The following is a 15,556-nucleotide window of genomic DNA, read 5'->3' on the forward strand; positions in this document are numbered from 1 at the left end:
CAGCAGCTAGGTTACATAAATTTCTCCCTTCTATTGTACCTAGTTGCATTAAAAATTGTGATGAGGTTGCTTCATTTATACATGGATGGTGGACGTGTAAGCATATTTCAAAATTTTGGAAACAAATCCAATTTCAGATCAAACTTACTACAGGGTACTTTCTCCCTCTAAAACTTGATGTATATCTTTTGCACAATTGGAAAGACCATGCACTTAACAAAGGTACTGTTGAATTAATTAATATTTTGATTGCAGCAGCTAGAATGACGATAGCTGCAAACTGGGTAAACTCTTCTCCACCTTTATTAGATCAATGGTTTCATAGGCTGTGGGAATTGTTTGTTCTGAATAAAATTGCATGCAATTCTTTTGATTTTTCGATTGAGCAATATGAACATTGTGTGGTAGCTGTCTGGTTTCCTCTGGTAAAGTATTTGACTGAATATGACATTGTACCTAACAATTAATTCTACAAAAAACTGATCTATTTTTGATCTGTATTTAATTTTTGTTTTGTTTATTGTGATTTTCATATGTCAGATCTGAGGTATGCTAAATTGTTGACATTTTGTAATTATTTTATGTAAAGGATAAATAAACTTTACTATTGTCAAAAACAAAAACGGTGCTAGCTGCCAGGAGCTGGAAACAAGGCACTGGACCTGGCACCTATGCCTAGTGAACCACTTGGTCCACCAATGCAGCTTTCTCAAGCTTTGGCTTAAACCAGCTGCAAAGTTATCAGGCACAGTTGCCCAGCTGGCAGGAGTTAAACTGCTGTAACGGCAGGTGTCTTGGTCAGAATCCTGCCAAGAATTATTGTTCTCATTCCCTGGCTCTGGGATGGGGTTCTGTGCAGCCAGCCAAACACTTTGCCTCCACTGGGCCACTTTGGCTCAAGCCTTCTGCCATCATCACTGCTGCAAAGTGAGAGTGCTCCCTGAGAGACTGTGGGCCCTGGTCCTGCCTCACAGATTTCTGGAGACTATTTCAGAGGCTGATGGCAATGTCCCCATTGCAGACTCAGGCATGATGGCTTCTGGTGCTGCTGGATCATTGTCAACAGGTACCTCAACTATATCAGGGTCTCCCTGCTCCTCCTCAGCTGGTGGCCTTGGCTCTTTGGGCTTTTCTTCGTGGACTCTGAGTCACTGAGATGATTAGTGGTGTGAGGGAGAAGGTTATGACAATATGTGTGAGACTTCAGCTGTCCCTCCAGTGCTATTTGCCCTGAGGCAAATTGAGCCCCAGCGTGCTTGGGAATGTTAGTTCCCCCAACATCACATCTGACTGTAAAAAGAAGTGATATCATATGTAAGAAGAAGAAGAAGATATTGGATTTATATCCCGCCCTCCACTCCGAAGAGTCTCAGAGCGGCTCACAATCTCCTTTACCTTCCTCCCCCACAACAGACACCCTGTGAGGTGGGTGGGGCTGGAGAGGGCTCTCACAGCTGCTGCCCTTTCAAGGACAACCTCTGCCAGAGCTATGACTGACCCAAGGCCATTCCAGCAGGTGCAAGTGGAGGAGTGGGGAATCAAACCCGGTTCTCCCAGATAAGAGTCTGCACACTTAACCCCTACACCAAACTGGCTCATTTACTTTGGACTTAAGTCACCATATGGTGAGGCTGAAAGGGGATCTCTAGCTCACACCTTCTTTCACCTTCTTTTAATCACAATCATAATCAGCAAACAGGAAAAAGCTATATTTACTTGAAAGGAACACCTTGAAAGAAGCCATGCAAGATACTCAAAGAAAAAAGGATAAAAGATGGAGCATGAAAATCTTGAGCCTACTCATTCCCATAGAAGCATCCTACTATGGGAATGGAGGGATGGTGGCTCAGTGGTAGAGCATCTGCTTGGGAAGCAGAAGGTCCCAGGTTCAATCCCTGGCATCTCCAAAAAAGGGTCCAGGCAAATAGGTGTGAAAAACCTCAGCTTGAGACCCTGGAGAGCTGCTGCCAGTCTCAGAAGACAATACTAAGAACATAAGAACATAAGAGAAGCCATGTTGGATCAGGCCAACGGCCCATCAAGTCCAACACTCTGTGTCACACAGTGGCAAAAAATGTTATATACACACATACACTGTGGCTAATAGCCACTGATGGACCTCTGCTCCATATTTTTATCTAAACCCCTCTTGAAGGTGGCTATACTTGTGGCCGCCACCACCTCCTGTGGCAGTGAATTCCACATGTTAATCACCCTTTGGGTGAAGAAGTACTTCCCTTTATCCGTTTTAACCTGTCTGCTCATACTGACTTTGATGGACCAAAGGTCTGATTCAGTATAAGGCAGCTTTATATGTTCATATGTACCAATCTTAAGTCTTTTGCGATCCAGTCATAAATGTATCAAGGTCTGGTCTATGCATGAAGTTAAATGAAATGCAAGAATTAGTTGCGCCACTTCAAGGCAGGTCAAGTTATGAATGCTTCCCCAAGGCAGAAACTGCCATAAATTTAACAAAAGAAAACCCAACAACACATAGAAGGCAAAAGCCTTATTTTAGTCTAGGGACGGCCAAACTTTGGCTAGGGAGCCACATGCGGCTCTTTCACACATATTATATGGCTCTCAAAGCCCCCGCTGCCCCATCAGCCAGCTTGGAGAAGGCATTTGTGTCTTTAAATCCCACGCCAAGCCAGCCAGTATGGGGGGGGGGGGGGGGCTTGGAGAATGCATTTAAAGTTGCTTCTTCCCCTCATCTATTTTTTTCTCTCTCTCTCTCTCCTCTCCTTCCCAAGTTAGGTCTGAAGTCAATACTATTGAAAGATACAGGACTTAGGTTGATTATTTACTATATTTTATTCTTTCTCTCAGACTCAAAACAGATTATGCATATCAGAGTAAATTGCTTAGTTCTGGAGTGCTATCATTTCTGTATGATAATTATCCATTCATCATGATCCAGATGGCCCAGGCTAGCCTCATTTTATAAGCTAAGAAGTATTTTTCAATCATGTAACCCTTAACAACAATTCTTTAAAACATGACTGCATTACTATACTATAGACGTGGGGCTGCTGCATAAAACTATATGAGGAGCTTGTGACTGAGGTAACATTCAAACTCACAACTTCAGGCCCACATTTTACAACTGGTGCACCTCTATTACTTGCACACTTGCCTGGAACAGAAGCTAATTCAGTGGAGCGTTCACCCCAGATAATGTGTACAGGGCTTTAAAGTGTTTAAGTGACCGAGTCTTGGGCTCCAACAGAGCTCTTTGTATCAATCTAACACATAAGTACTTCCCCACCATCGGCAGAGCTTTTACATTACAAAATCTGGCTCTATCGCTTCGGACACACCTTCTATAGAGTTACCATATTTTGAGAAGCAGAACAGAAGTCATATTTCTCGACTGACTACTTCAAACAACTAATCAGTCACTATGACACATCTCACTTTAAATATTCCTACTATATAAGCTGAAGATTGCCTCCACTGGCGGACTATAGGACAAAACAGGCTCAGTCTCCCACCGCAAAAAGAGAACGTTTTCATCTTTTTTTTAAGAGCTCAAAAAAAGGACGAGCACTCCTCCCCCCCCCCCTCTAAAAAGAGGACATCTGGTAGCCCTACCTTCTAGCAAACACCTGTATAGAAACACAGAAGCATTATTCACATCACCGCAGCCGGTTCGTAGTACTCAAAATCCACGCGCGTTCATCTGGTTGTACACACGCAATAGCAGCAATTCAATCACCGCAGAGCCCACAGTCCTGGCCAATAGAAACTCAACTTCCGATATATATGGGAAGTGACGTACCCCGTTGACTTCCGGTTCTTTTACTCCCAGTAGAGGGAGCGCCTTTGTTAACGGTTTTGGTTGGCGGGCTGTTTTGAAAACTGCTGAAGGCGGCCAGCGGCAGAGTGGGGCGAGGAGCGGCACTTTCACTTTTGGGCGGCCTCAGAGGTGTTGCAGTGTTCTATTTGGACGAGGGTCAGTCATAGGCTTTTGCGTTAGCTCGTCGCGTAGATGTGTCTGATTCGCTCATAAAGGAAAAATGAAATGAAGCGGTAGAAGTGGACAACGGCGCTCCAGACTGGAGGGGGGAGGCTGGCTGGGTGGCAACTTCAGAGGGTCCCTCCTCCCTCCCGTGTTTTTATTTGTATGGGGATCCGCCGTCTGTGGTCCCAAGTAGCGGTCTTCTTTTTCAGTGGGCGAAGTGGTTTTATTGCCCGACGATAGCTTCTTTAGTCAGGAACTGTAATGCGGGAGAGGGGGTTATGGTCAATGGTTGCCAACCTTCAGATGAGGCGAGATTTCCCAGAACTGCAACCAGTAATCCCTCTAAGCTGTAGAGTCTTGTGAGCAGAAATTCTGCTTTGTGAGGTCCTGGCATTAAAGTTGCAACCTACTGCATAAGTTATTTTGCTCTGGTGCCATGAGCTAAGAAAAATGTGTGAGCCAGAGGCTTAAAAACTGAGCTAGATCACACTAACTCAGCTTAGAGGGAATACTGACCATAACTGATTTCCTTTTCTCTTGGAAAAATAGTTCCTTTAGAGGGTGGATGACATTATATGCTGCTGAGGTCCTTCCCCAAGGGTCCAGAAAGTCCTCAACCCGAAGTTTGCTTCCCTATGGTAGACTGGCTTGTACCTTCTGATGGGGCTGTAAGTAGAGCATCTTTAGTGATCTTAAAGACAAACAACAACAAAAAACCCCTAGTAGCCAGATTGTAGTACAATAACCAAAAAAGGGGGGAAATGTGAACTATAAAATGCTGATATTTTGTGCCAATTTAAAAAAATACGCAAGCTAAGACCATTAACAGAAGATATAATTGGTAATAAGGTAGGCCCTTCTCAGAATGTGTGTAAAACGAGTAGTGTCAAATTATCTTGCAGTTCATCCTACAATAATGAGTCGCAGTATGAGTACCAGCCGTATGAGTGGCCGACAATCAATGCAGCCTCTCAGAGTTCAGGATACGAACAAGATGGGCCTCCATACCCCACAACCGTAAGTTATATCTCTTATGATGAGATTTCATATTGAGAAAGTACACAGTGAATTCCAGAGTAGAAATTTTGGATGTAAGGAGTATTGTGGAGATTTTACACTTGCTTGAAGTACCTAAGAATGTGAAAAGATCATACACTTGCTTGAAGTACCTAAGAATACAAATATGAAAGGGTTAGCAAATACAATAAGTGACAGTATTTTTTTTAATTATCAAGAATCTTATTTTTAAAGGCAGTAGTGAAAGATTTCACTGGAAGATTTACATAGTCAAAGATTGCATTATTTTTTCTAAATAAAGGCATAAATAGTAGAAACAACTACTATTTGCAGCCAATAAACACTCCTAACTAAAGGCAATAATTTTTTTTCAATTTTTCAGAATTTGAAAATCTGTTAATGAGTCTTTTATGAAGAGGATATGAAATGTTCACAATACTTGTATAAATAAATTAAAACTAAATCACAGAAAGTAGTACTTGTTGGGAAGCTGCAGGTCTTGCTCCCCAATTTTGATGAAGTTTATTTGACTTTTGCTGACTTTCTATAAACTTTTTTACATTAAGAGTTGTTCAGTAGAGTTCCCACTGTCCTGGCTTTCCACAAACTATGCAAAACAGAATTATTCAAGACTTTTCTACACAGGCAATAGGGTAGCACTGTACAAAATCACATTGCTTGGACAAATTATGGGGGACTGTGGTATAGTGCTGTGTATAGTTTTATGTTGATTGGATCCTATTATGAAATCTTGTATCATTTCATGTGTCAAGTTAACACTTTGGTTCAGTTATGTTTTTTAGACTTTGGTTCTACAACTTAAATCCCATTTCATTGTTTATTGGATGTCCCATCCTGTTGATTGTATTGACTAACTCTGTGTAATCTGTCTTGAGTTCCAGCGGGAAAGGTGGACGATGAATAATGTAAATAAAATTAATAGATGTTTGTTTTCTTTCAAGTCATGACCGGACAACCTTTGGAAAGCCAAGTGCAGGAAAGCATGCCCCAGGGACGTCAGAAAGAAAAACCAGCATTTGGGGGGCATCTGAAAGAAAAATCAGCTTTTTTGGTAAAAGGTAATATTGCAGGCCCATGTATAAGTTCAATTTGAACTCATGCATAGTAACTTGGACAGTTTTTTTCTTGCCTCAGTTTTGGTTAAAATGAGCATAGATATATTTATGTAAAAATGCATATCAGAAGGATGAAATAGTATATCTCTAAGCTTGAGTTCCAGGATAAAAAATGTTATTTCTTTTGTATCCCAAATAGTTTTGTTTGTAAAATTTGTAGATTAAAAGAAAAAGGTTTTAAGACTGTTACAGTTACCTTGTCTTGATTCTAGAACGAGCGGACCTGGAAGTTTACGGAACAGCCAATATGGTGCATTTGGTAGTATGGAGAAGATCAAGGACCCTAGGCCACTTCATGACAAAACATTCATTCAGCAATGCATCCGGCAGCTCTGCGATGTATGTAACTGGTGAGATTTGTGTTTTGTTTACAATATTTCACTAAGTTAATAACTTTTTTAAAAAAGTTTTGACTCATTGAGCATTGTGATCTTTATTTAACTGGGCACTATTTTTAAAAATGAATTACTTTAATACTAAACAGAAGATAGGCACAATCTTGGAAAAGCCCTTTTCGTGGAACCCAGTTGTCTGACAGAAGACATGCCAAGGCAACCACAGTCCAACTGGTGTTAGAAGCTATGTTTAGCTTGGCCCTAAGATGATGCTTCCTATGTTATCATATGTATTTAATATAAAAATGTGTTTTTCTTTAGAATAATTTTATTGATATACAAGTAGATTAATATGTTTGTTAGATTTTATAAGGTTGATTAACTTAGATTTCTTAATTGGATGACCATCCTGTTTTAGGTCATAAAACAGCTTTGTGGTGCTTTATAATCTAGCATGAAATTGCTCATATATGGTAATACTTCTGTGTGTTTCCTCAGTTTCTTGTATCATATGGATATGGTCCTGTTGTCTCTGTGAAGTCACTTCAGGCTCCATCTGTTAAAGACTTTGTGAAAATCTTCAGTTTTATTTATGGGTTACTATGTCCTTCCTATGAGCTTCCTAGTACTAAGTTTGAAGAAGAAATCCCCAGAATTTTTAGAGAGCTTGGGTAAGTACCAGGACAGATTTCTTACATTTTTTTAAATGGGAAAGAAAATTATTTTCAGTACTCAGAGTACTTTTTGGGATCACCATTGTAACGTTTTTTCTAATTTCCTAAACTAAGTTACTGTGTTAGCCAGTACACTTGACAGTAAGAAACTTAATTTTTGAATGGTGATAATATTGCCTTGATCAGTTACTTTTTGTTTCAAGTATTTGCCCCTACTTGTGTCTGTTTTCAGGAAGCAGGAGTAAATATAACTTGGCCGTTAAAAACATAACATGTGACATAATAATCTCTTGAGATTAATTCACCTCCCTCAATATCTTTATTGTCTGATCAACTTACCTCTTTCCGGCAGCAATACCCTGTAGTTTAGTTGGTAAAATCAAAGTGCCTACAAAAGTCCTTTATCATTTAGGATCTGGTCTCAATAGCTATTGGTACAAAGTTAAATTTCAGCAATATACACATTATTCCTTACAAAGAAAAGTGTAAATAAAGAAGCAAATCTAAACAGGCTTACTCAGAAGTAAATCTTGTTATTCAATGTGGTTTTCTCCCAGGACAGTGTACTTAAGATTTTCCTAAATATTAAGTATAAATTTCTCTACAGTAACCAAAATAAGCTTCTTTATTTAATAATAGCAACAGGTGATCTACAGTTATCCCCTGGAATGACAAGAGCGAAGATGAATGTTTGACAGACCTTGCGTATAACAAACTTTAAGGATTGCTGATGGCAAAAAGTGACAAAATGCTGAAATAAAAGCTCTCCTATATTTAGGTACTGTTAGATCAGATGGATAGCCGTGATAGCAGCAGAACAAAGTTTGCATCCAGAGCTTCTTTTAGACCAATTAAGTTTCATTCAAGGTATGAGCTTTTGAAATGTGTGTGCACATGAATGCTCATACATTGAATAAAACTTCGTTGGCCTTAAAGGTGCCGCTGGACAAACTTTGTACTGTTAGTTTTTGTAGGTTGGACTGCTGTTGAGCAATGGAAAACTTCGGAGAACAAGATCTACATGCTATTTTGTACATGTTGTAATCTCTATTGCAAATTCTTTGTTGACCATTTCCAAATTGTAAAATGATATTGCTAGGATCAGGTCTTCTGAGCAGCCAGCAGCTTTCAACTCACATAGAAACACAGAGCTGGAAGAAAGTCCCAAGTGTCATCTAGTCCAACCCCCTACCTAATATAGGAAATTTACAGCTACACACACTTCCAGTAACCCCTGTTCTATGCCCAGAGGAATTTAATTTGTAATTATTTGATTGAACGTGAATGAATTCTGAGATTTTTTCAGGCATATATTAGAAGTATTTTCCTGAACGGCCAGTGTTTCTCTCAGTATCAAAAGTTTTTTTTCATATCTTTGGTGGACTCAATCCATATTTGTTTAGGAATTTATATATTAATATTGTAAACTTATGAAAGTTAAGATATTTTGCAGAGTTCTACCTTAAAGAATATTGTGAATTGCTATACCTTTTTACTCCAATAGTGGAAATAGCTTTTGTAGGAGATTTGACTGTTAACCTAGAAGACGGTAAATCTAAAGTACTTTGTGATGCACAGCTGGAAACTTACCTGGCTAGATTTCTCTGATCTTCATTGCCTTAATAAAGCCACTATATTATCAATTTCTTGAAGACCAATTAAGTAGTACAATTAGATTCTCAAATTGGGTTTTGATTCAATTTAACAACCTTGCTGGACTATTGTAGCAATTAGTCCAGTGTTGTTGTTTTAACTAGGATACATTCTGGTGGTTTTTTAGCAGCCAGGGAATGAACTTAGTTAGATGGGTAAATAGGATTGAGACAGTTCTAGTCATCTATACTTGGTGCTGGGATGCAAGATCATAGGATTTCTGCTGTATTATGTGTGAGGATATTCTTTCAGAATCTTCCCCATGAATCTTTTGAGCAAAAATAAATAATCCTTTGTTAAATGCAGGCAACAGATCGCAGTCTTCAGGGCTACTTACATGGTTTGATTTACCCATTTTTAACATACTATTTATACCTTCCCTGACTCCTCAAATCTAAACCTAATATCAGACTAAAAATAATTACAGTTAACCTTGAACATCTGAAATATAAACGTACCTCCCTTTCCCCCAATCCAATCTACAGTATAAGAGCCAAGGTATGCAGGTATGGCAATTCTAGCTGCTGACATGTTTCTTTTGTACTAGAGAGTGAACAAGACATACTGTCTAGGTTTACCCCTGCTGCAGTAAGTTCCCAAACAATGTTGCCCAAGTCTCTTGGCAAATTCATCTCAAATAATTACCATTTATAGTGAATTGATTCACAGTGCAATCCTAAGAATTTTGAATAGACCAAAAATGAAGAAAAGTTAACCCTATTTTTTGTATTTGGTTTACTTGATTGACTAGTCATACATTATTTTCATATTTTAAAACATTAACTTTAATAGACCAAAATTACTTTAATTGTCAATAAATAGGATACCTATTAACAGAAATAAAGTAAGTTCATTGTAAGCCGTTTTGGCAGCTAGTCTTGCTAACCTGGTGTCCCAGTCATTCTTTCACTATATATCCTTGAATTACATAAACAACTTGTAACTTGAATTCCACTCAAGTGAGGTTTTAAGATCTTGATTCAAACCAATGTCATTTGAGAGAATGTGCTGATGCAGAGAATATAAATGCAATGTTTCCTATCTGACCATACTGGTAAATGAACCTTAACTTGGTGTACAGAAATTGTTTTTTAATTAAAATGTATCATAACTGTGATGCTTTTTCTTGTAGATATCCTTTTTCATTGTCAAAGAGCTCTATGTGCACAGTGGGAGCACCACACATATGGCCTCAGATTGTAGCTGCTTTAGTCTGGCTGACAGACTGTGTCAAGGTACCACAAAGCTGCCAGAAAGGCTTTCCAGATATCTTTTGTGTGTGATAATTTGCTACTACTATAAAGTACTCGGCTATAAATTTTAACTGTTAAATATAATTGTTATAAACTCTACATTTGCCAGTCTGTTTACATATAAATCTGAGGCTTAATATATTTAAGCTGGTAGTTCTGGCTGTCAGATTCCCTGCAGCATAAAATTTTATGGCTATTTTGTAATGGTTGAAGTCATATCGCTTGATCCAGAGGTGGATTTCCATGAAGAGAACAAAGGGTAGGGCAACTTTGTTGATTGCATGTCTGTTCCTGAGGAGGGTCTCATTTTGTGGAGAGAGGGCTTCAAAAGAAAGGGAGAGTGAGGAACTTATGCTCACACAAATTACAGAGGGATCCATCCTGTATCTTGGAAAGATTGAGCAAAACCAATTTTATCTAGAGAAAAGGTGTTTTATTACTCTACGTGTCTAACGTATGCAAATTTAGGGCAGATCCCTCATTTTCTTGATGGCACATGTGCGATAAAATCCAGATAAACAGGGTAGCTATGTAATTCAAAATGTTTAATAATTTAGTTGTGAAGTTATGGAGTAAATGCAAGGTGATTTTAATTCTATTGGACAGAAGTATGTGGGCAGCCTGCCTGGCTATGAAGCTGAAATTTAATTACTGTTGTCAAGGGTACAACTTTCTCTTTGAGGCTCTCAGTGAGTCTTTTCTGTATCTGTAAAGGCCAGGATTTAAAGTATGTGCTTCTGATTGGTCAGTTCATATATGGCAGGGGTGACTGACGGTCGCTCTCCAGATTTTTTTTTTTTGCCTACAATTCCCATGAGCCCCAGCCAGCATGGCCAATGGCTGGGGCTGATGGGAGTTGTAGGCAAAAAAAAAAATCAGAGCTACTGTTGGCCACCCCTGATATATATCACTTTAGTTGGCTTTTAGCTTACAGCCAACAAAGTGAGGGCCTGGGACTTAGGTGCTCTGATTGCTTAAAAGATTAGGTGGAAAAGGATAAGAGACGGTCTTCAGCCTAATCAGAGGGGGTATGAGGGAAGGAGTTGAATCAGCTGGTAAGTCACTTGAGTGCAAAGAGTAAGCGTCAGCACTTGCTGGCAAAGGCAACAGAAGAAGCTGAAAAGGGGCTATAGAAGAGCCGAAGTAATTTTGTTTAGAACTCTTTTATGCCACATTTCTACCCAACTCAGGGCCTCCAGGGCAGCAAACAATAAAAACCATTAAAACAATCTTTTAAAAATGCAAATTATAGAAAAATTAAAAGAACAAAGTAGGAATCCAGTAGCACCTTTAAGACCAACAAAGTTTTATTCAGCTTTCATATGCATGCATACGTCATCAGACAATGGAATGGGGTACAGTGAGCAGAGTTATGTAGCTTACTTTCTGAATAAAACTTGGTTGGTCTTAAAGGTGCTACTGGACTCCTGCTTTGTTTTATTGCTTCAGACCAACACAGCTGCCCACCTGGATCTAATTAAAAAGAACAAACACATAAGTGGGCAAGAGGATCAGTGAGGGAATGCTAAACAAAAAGCTAAGCCAACCCATGGGTGGCAGACAGTTATTGAGGGGGCAAGCAAATCTCCCTGGGAAAAGAATTCCATAATTTTGGTATCATAGCTGTTATGTCCTCTTCTTGGGTTGTCACTCATCTAGACTCAGATGGCAAGGGCCCCTGAAGATGACCACAATGAATGGATAGGTTCTTATGAGAGCCGGCAGTCCTTGTGGTATGTTGGACCCAAGCAGTATGGGATTTCAAAAGTCAATACCAGTGAGCATGGAAGCTGATTGGGAGCCAGTATATATGGAAAAGGCTGGGTCTCTACAGTCCACAGAAGTCAGAATTCTGGCTACAGCACCTTGTCTCTAGTCCGGTAACTTCAGTGAGTGGTGCTGATCAGAGGGAAATGGCTAGCTTTATATTTTGCCAGTGTCTTTAAGATCTAGAAGAAGATGACGAAATGCTAGCAATGTTCTGTCTTCTAGCTTAAGTTGAAGACTAAAGAAAGGGAAATTGACTACCTGAATTTTTGTTGGGAAGAAAACTAGGATAGGGATTGCCATAGTTACAGTAATGCTAAAGGAAACAACTAGAAAGTGTACCTGTATAACAAATGAAAATTTAAATATTTTAATAAACATTTTCATATGTAGTTCTTGTACTACTTTTGTTCTCAGTGTCTGATTGTCACATGTCTACTAATATTATCTGCCTACTAGTAATATTATCTACCAAACTATAAGTAGAAAGGGTAACACTTAAATTTAAAAATAATTCTAAGAGTATACTAACACACATTGCTGATATATAATATTTTGCTGTGATCTAGCTGTATTTAGCTATTAAAGAAAACCCACCATCATTTGATGAAGGACAGATCTTGGGAGGAGAGACTGAAGATGGAATTGTACATAGCAAGGTATCCTAATAATTTCCTACTAAGTTGCAGTATGTGTGCTGGTTTTGTAATATGATTCAAAAGTTGTATGTATTATTTTAGACATTTACACTCCACTTTTTTCCCCAATGGGGCCCACTAGTTAAATCATTCTCCCCTTCATTTTATTTTCACCACTATATAAGGTAGGTTAGACAGAGAGAGTGATCAAGTGATCATTGTCTTAAGATGTTAGGATCTTAGGAACTGAAGCAGCTGTATACATGAAATAAACATTTTTACCAAATTGTTAAGACCTACTATTTCCATCCACCCAAGTCCCCAGACTTGACTCTTGTGCCATCTGGAGATGATTGCCTATTTGGCACCTTATAACAGTGCTTTCTGTGCAGGCCCTCCACATAGGAAACTGCTCAGCTGTAACTCCATAGTCCTTTCTGCCATAGTGTTGTCCTCTTTATATTTTCTAAAGCCCTACAAAACCTATCTCCATCAATTACACAAGCTGCCATTTCAATCTTCTTTGATATGAAACCCTGCCTGTGCCTCCTTGGCCTCTTGGGACTTCATCTCACACCCCAGCCCTGCAGAAGGTTCCTCAGGCATCAGAATGGGAGAGGCAGGGTTGTGGCACCCAACTGGATGTGACTCTCACACAGTCTTGAGTTGCCTGCTTGTTTCCTCCAGCTTGTTGCATGGGACCTCGTTTTGTTCTATGCCTGGTTGTACCCCTACACCAGTCTGCCGATCCCAGCTTCTGCCCTTCTGCACCCTATGCTCCTACTGGTCCGCCTCCTTCCAACACCTAAGATTCCCTCCTCATTGGCCCTCTGGCTCCAGAGTCTGTTCTTGGGCCCAGTCACTCCTAACCTGCTTTGGTCGACCCTAGCCATGATGGCCCGAGATGGCTGGAGGAGAAGGCGAGATGCTATCACCTTCAGGCACTCTTCCAGCTAGTCCCAATCCAGGGTTCCTGGCAGAGGGCTTGCTGGCTGTGCCCTGTAGTTTGTGGCAGCCTGGAGAGTGACCACTGTATTTCACAGCCTTCCAGGTGGTTCCCTCTCCAAGGCTGCACCCCTTACTGCTGCCACATAATTTGGCAGCCTCATGCCAGCTGTTGCCTCCATCACTTTCTGGCTTGTTAAGTGGTTGCTGCCACTTCATTCTTCACCCTTGAGCTTCCCACTGTCCCCAAGTAAGTTCCAGACATTGGGAGGGGTCTGGAGCCACAGTGGGATGGTCAGCACGAGTCTGGGTCACTGGGGATCATCACTGCAGAGCTGAAGCTCTGTCACAGCCCTAGACAGTTATATTGCAGGCTCATTTATATTCCCTTCTACTTTAAAATGGAAGGAGTTGTTTCTGGGTAGTGCATAATATTGATACAAGAAACATTTGAAAAAGGAAGTAGAAAAGTCACAAGCGAATTCCTTTAACTTAAATTTTAATTTTGCAAAGAAATTTTTAAAAAATATACGTAGCTTTCCTCCCAATATCTGTGCATATGAACACCACTGTGGGTTTAGGAAAACAATAACTGAACATGCAGATTTTAAGATTATTTTGTAAACTTGACCTATAATTTAATGTTAGTTTCTATACAATTTAAAAAAACCCACTAAAATCCAGCAGACTTGTATAATTTTTTCTTCAGCTCTTTTTGGATTATTCCATAAAATGTTATGACCACTTTATGAGAGGTGGAGACACGTATGAAGAATTTGATGCTGAAATACAATCAAAATTAAGTAAGTAGGTTATTCAATTGTAATATTTTTTTAATATAAGGTAGAATATAAAATATCCTTCATATTTGACATGCCTCCTTCTTCTTCCTAATGCATCAACTGAGTGTTCCAGGATTCTTTGACTGGGTTTCAGTAGATCATTTTGAAAGAGTGCATGCATTCTTACCTACCGCAACTCTTTATATTGCCTTGATATTCAACCACTAATATTGGAGTTGTGCTTTCTGGTGCTGTTGGAAATGGAGTACTAGTAAAAATCTTAAACACATTTAATAAAATCTATGATCCCTTTGATGGAAAAAAATGGGTGAACCCCTATAATTTTTGTTATGGTTAGCAAAGTAAGGCTCATTTTAGCAGCATTTTAAGGAGACCACTGCTGTAAGAAAGTTGTTATTTCTGGATCAAAATTTGCTAACAATGTCTGGGATAGTGTGCTGGATTGGTTAAGTTCAAGCACCCTCATCCTGATCAGCTTCAACACTTCCTGGTAATTTATATTCCTAAGCATTGTGAGGGAAAGAGCCAGAAACGTAAGCCTATACATATGTTTCCCACACACTTCTGAAGTTGTCTTCCTTTAGCAGGTACAAAAAGTCCCCTTTGGCCATTAGATACTGAGAGAAAGGCCTTCAGTCTTGAAGTGGATAAAAGAAAAGCAAAAATCTGAATTTATGGGGATGAAAAGAATTTTCCCATTTGAATGCTCAAATAGCACCTTAACTTAATTTTAGCTGTAATTTAATGTAACTGTTTTAACTGTATGTATTAATTGTATTTTAAAATTGTTTTATAAGTCATGGTATACCATGTCATGTTAGCCGCCCTGAGCCTGCTCCGGCGGGAAGGGCGGGATATAAATAAAAGTTTATTATTATTATTATTATCAACTTCGGCATTTTTCTTAAAACTGGACCATCTTCCATTGATCTTATGAAGGTTTAATGAATTTTGAGACCTTTGTATCATGAATACTTCTGTTACTTCATTCTAATCAGATTCCAACCTGTGTGCTCGCACGCTGCTCTAATTTTGTTGAACTCAGGGTTGCATTCCAAAAATATTTCTGGAAATCTTCAGTCCAACGATTATTTAATCTGAAACCCTGATCACTGCACTCAAAATTATGCAAAATCAAAACTAAATGTGGCAGTACAAGATCTGCAGGACCATCTGAAACTCCAATGCTAACTGACTTTTTCTTTGCTCTGCATCCACCATCCCCTGCTAAGATCAAGAAATTGCAGATCTCCATGGCTTCTGATAAGCTGCCACCTTCTGGCCCTGAACCCATGGAGGTTCTGTTGTATTTGGAAACCAGCAGAAGGGAAGGAAGACCAAATGGCATCAAAACTTCAGCAGAGCATC

At 39.4% G+C, this 15,556-nt stretch overlaps 2 protein-coding genes across 3 annotated transcripts in view; one reads left to right on the forward strand and one right to left on the reverse strand.

Annotated features, from left to right (window-relative positions):
• The window catches only part of METTL4 (methyltransferase 4, N6-adenosine), a 33,853-nt gene extending 30,073 nt beyond the window's left edge, over positions 1-3,780 (reverse strand). Inside the window, exon 1 of the mRNA XM_060243940.1 lies at positions 3,598-3,780. The gene's annotated coding sequence lies outside the window, so the exon portion shown is untranslated. The remainder of the gene's footprint in view (positions 1-3,597) is intronic.
• The window catches only part of NDC80 (NDC80 kinetochore complex component), a 29,300-nt gene continuing 17,505 nt past the window's right edge, over positions 3,762-15,556 (forward strand). Inside the window, exons 1-9 of one of the 2 annotated variants that reach the window (XM_060243938.1) lie at positions 3,796-3,958; positions 4,517-4,635; positions 4,870-4,984; positions 5,947-6,063; positions 6,333-6,459; positions 6,954-7,126; positions 9,915-10,017; positions 12,372-12,461; positions 14,095-14,188. In XM_060243938.1, coding sequence (XP_060099921.1) covers positions 4,884-4,984; positions 5,947-6,063; positions 6,333-6,459; positions 6,954-7,126; positions 9,915-10,017; positions 12,372-12,461; positions 14,095-14,188 — 805 coding nt within the window. In that variant the 5' untranslated portion in view covers positions 3,796-3,958; positions 4,517-4,635; positions 4,870-4,883. Of the gene's footprint in view, positions 3,959-4,516; positions 4,636-4,869; positions 4,985-5,946; positions 6,064-6,332; positions 6,460-6,953; positions 7,127-9,914; positions 10,018-12,371; positions 12,462-14,094; positions 14,189-15,556 lie in introns of both variants that reach the window. The other variant, XM_060243937.1, reaches the window with a different exon arrangement.

This window comes from Heteronotia binoei, chromosome 7, assembly GCF_032191835.1.
Source record: "Heteronotia binoei isolate CCM8104 ecotype False Entrance Well chromosome 7, APGP_CSIRO_Hbin_v1, whole genome shotgun sequence".
NCBI classification, from domain to species: Eukaryota; Metazoa; Chordata; class Lepidosauria; order Squamata; family Gekkonidae; genus Heteronotia; species Heteronotia binoei.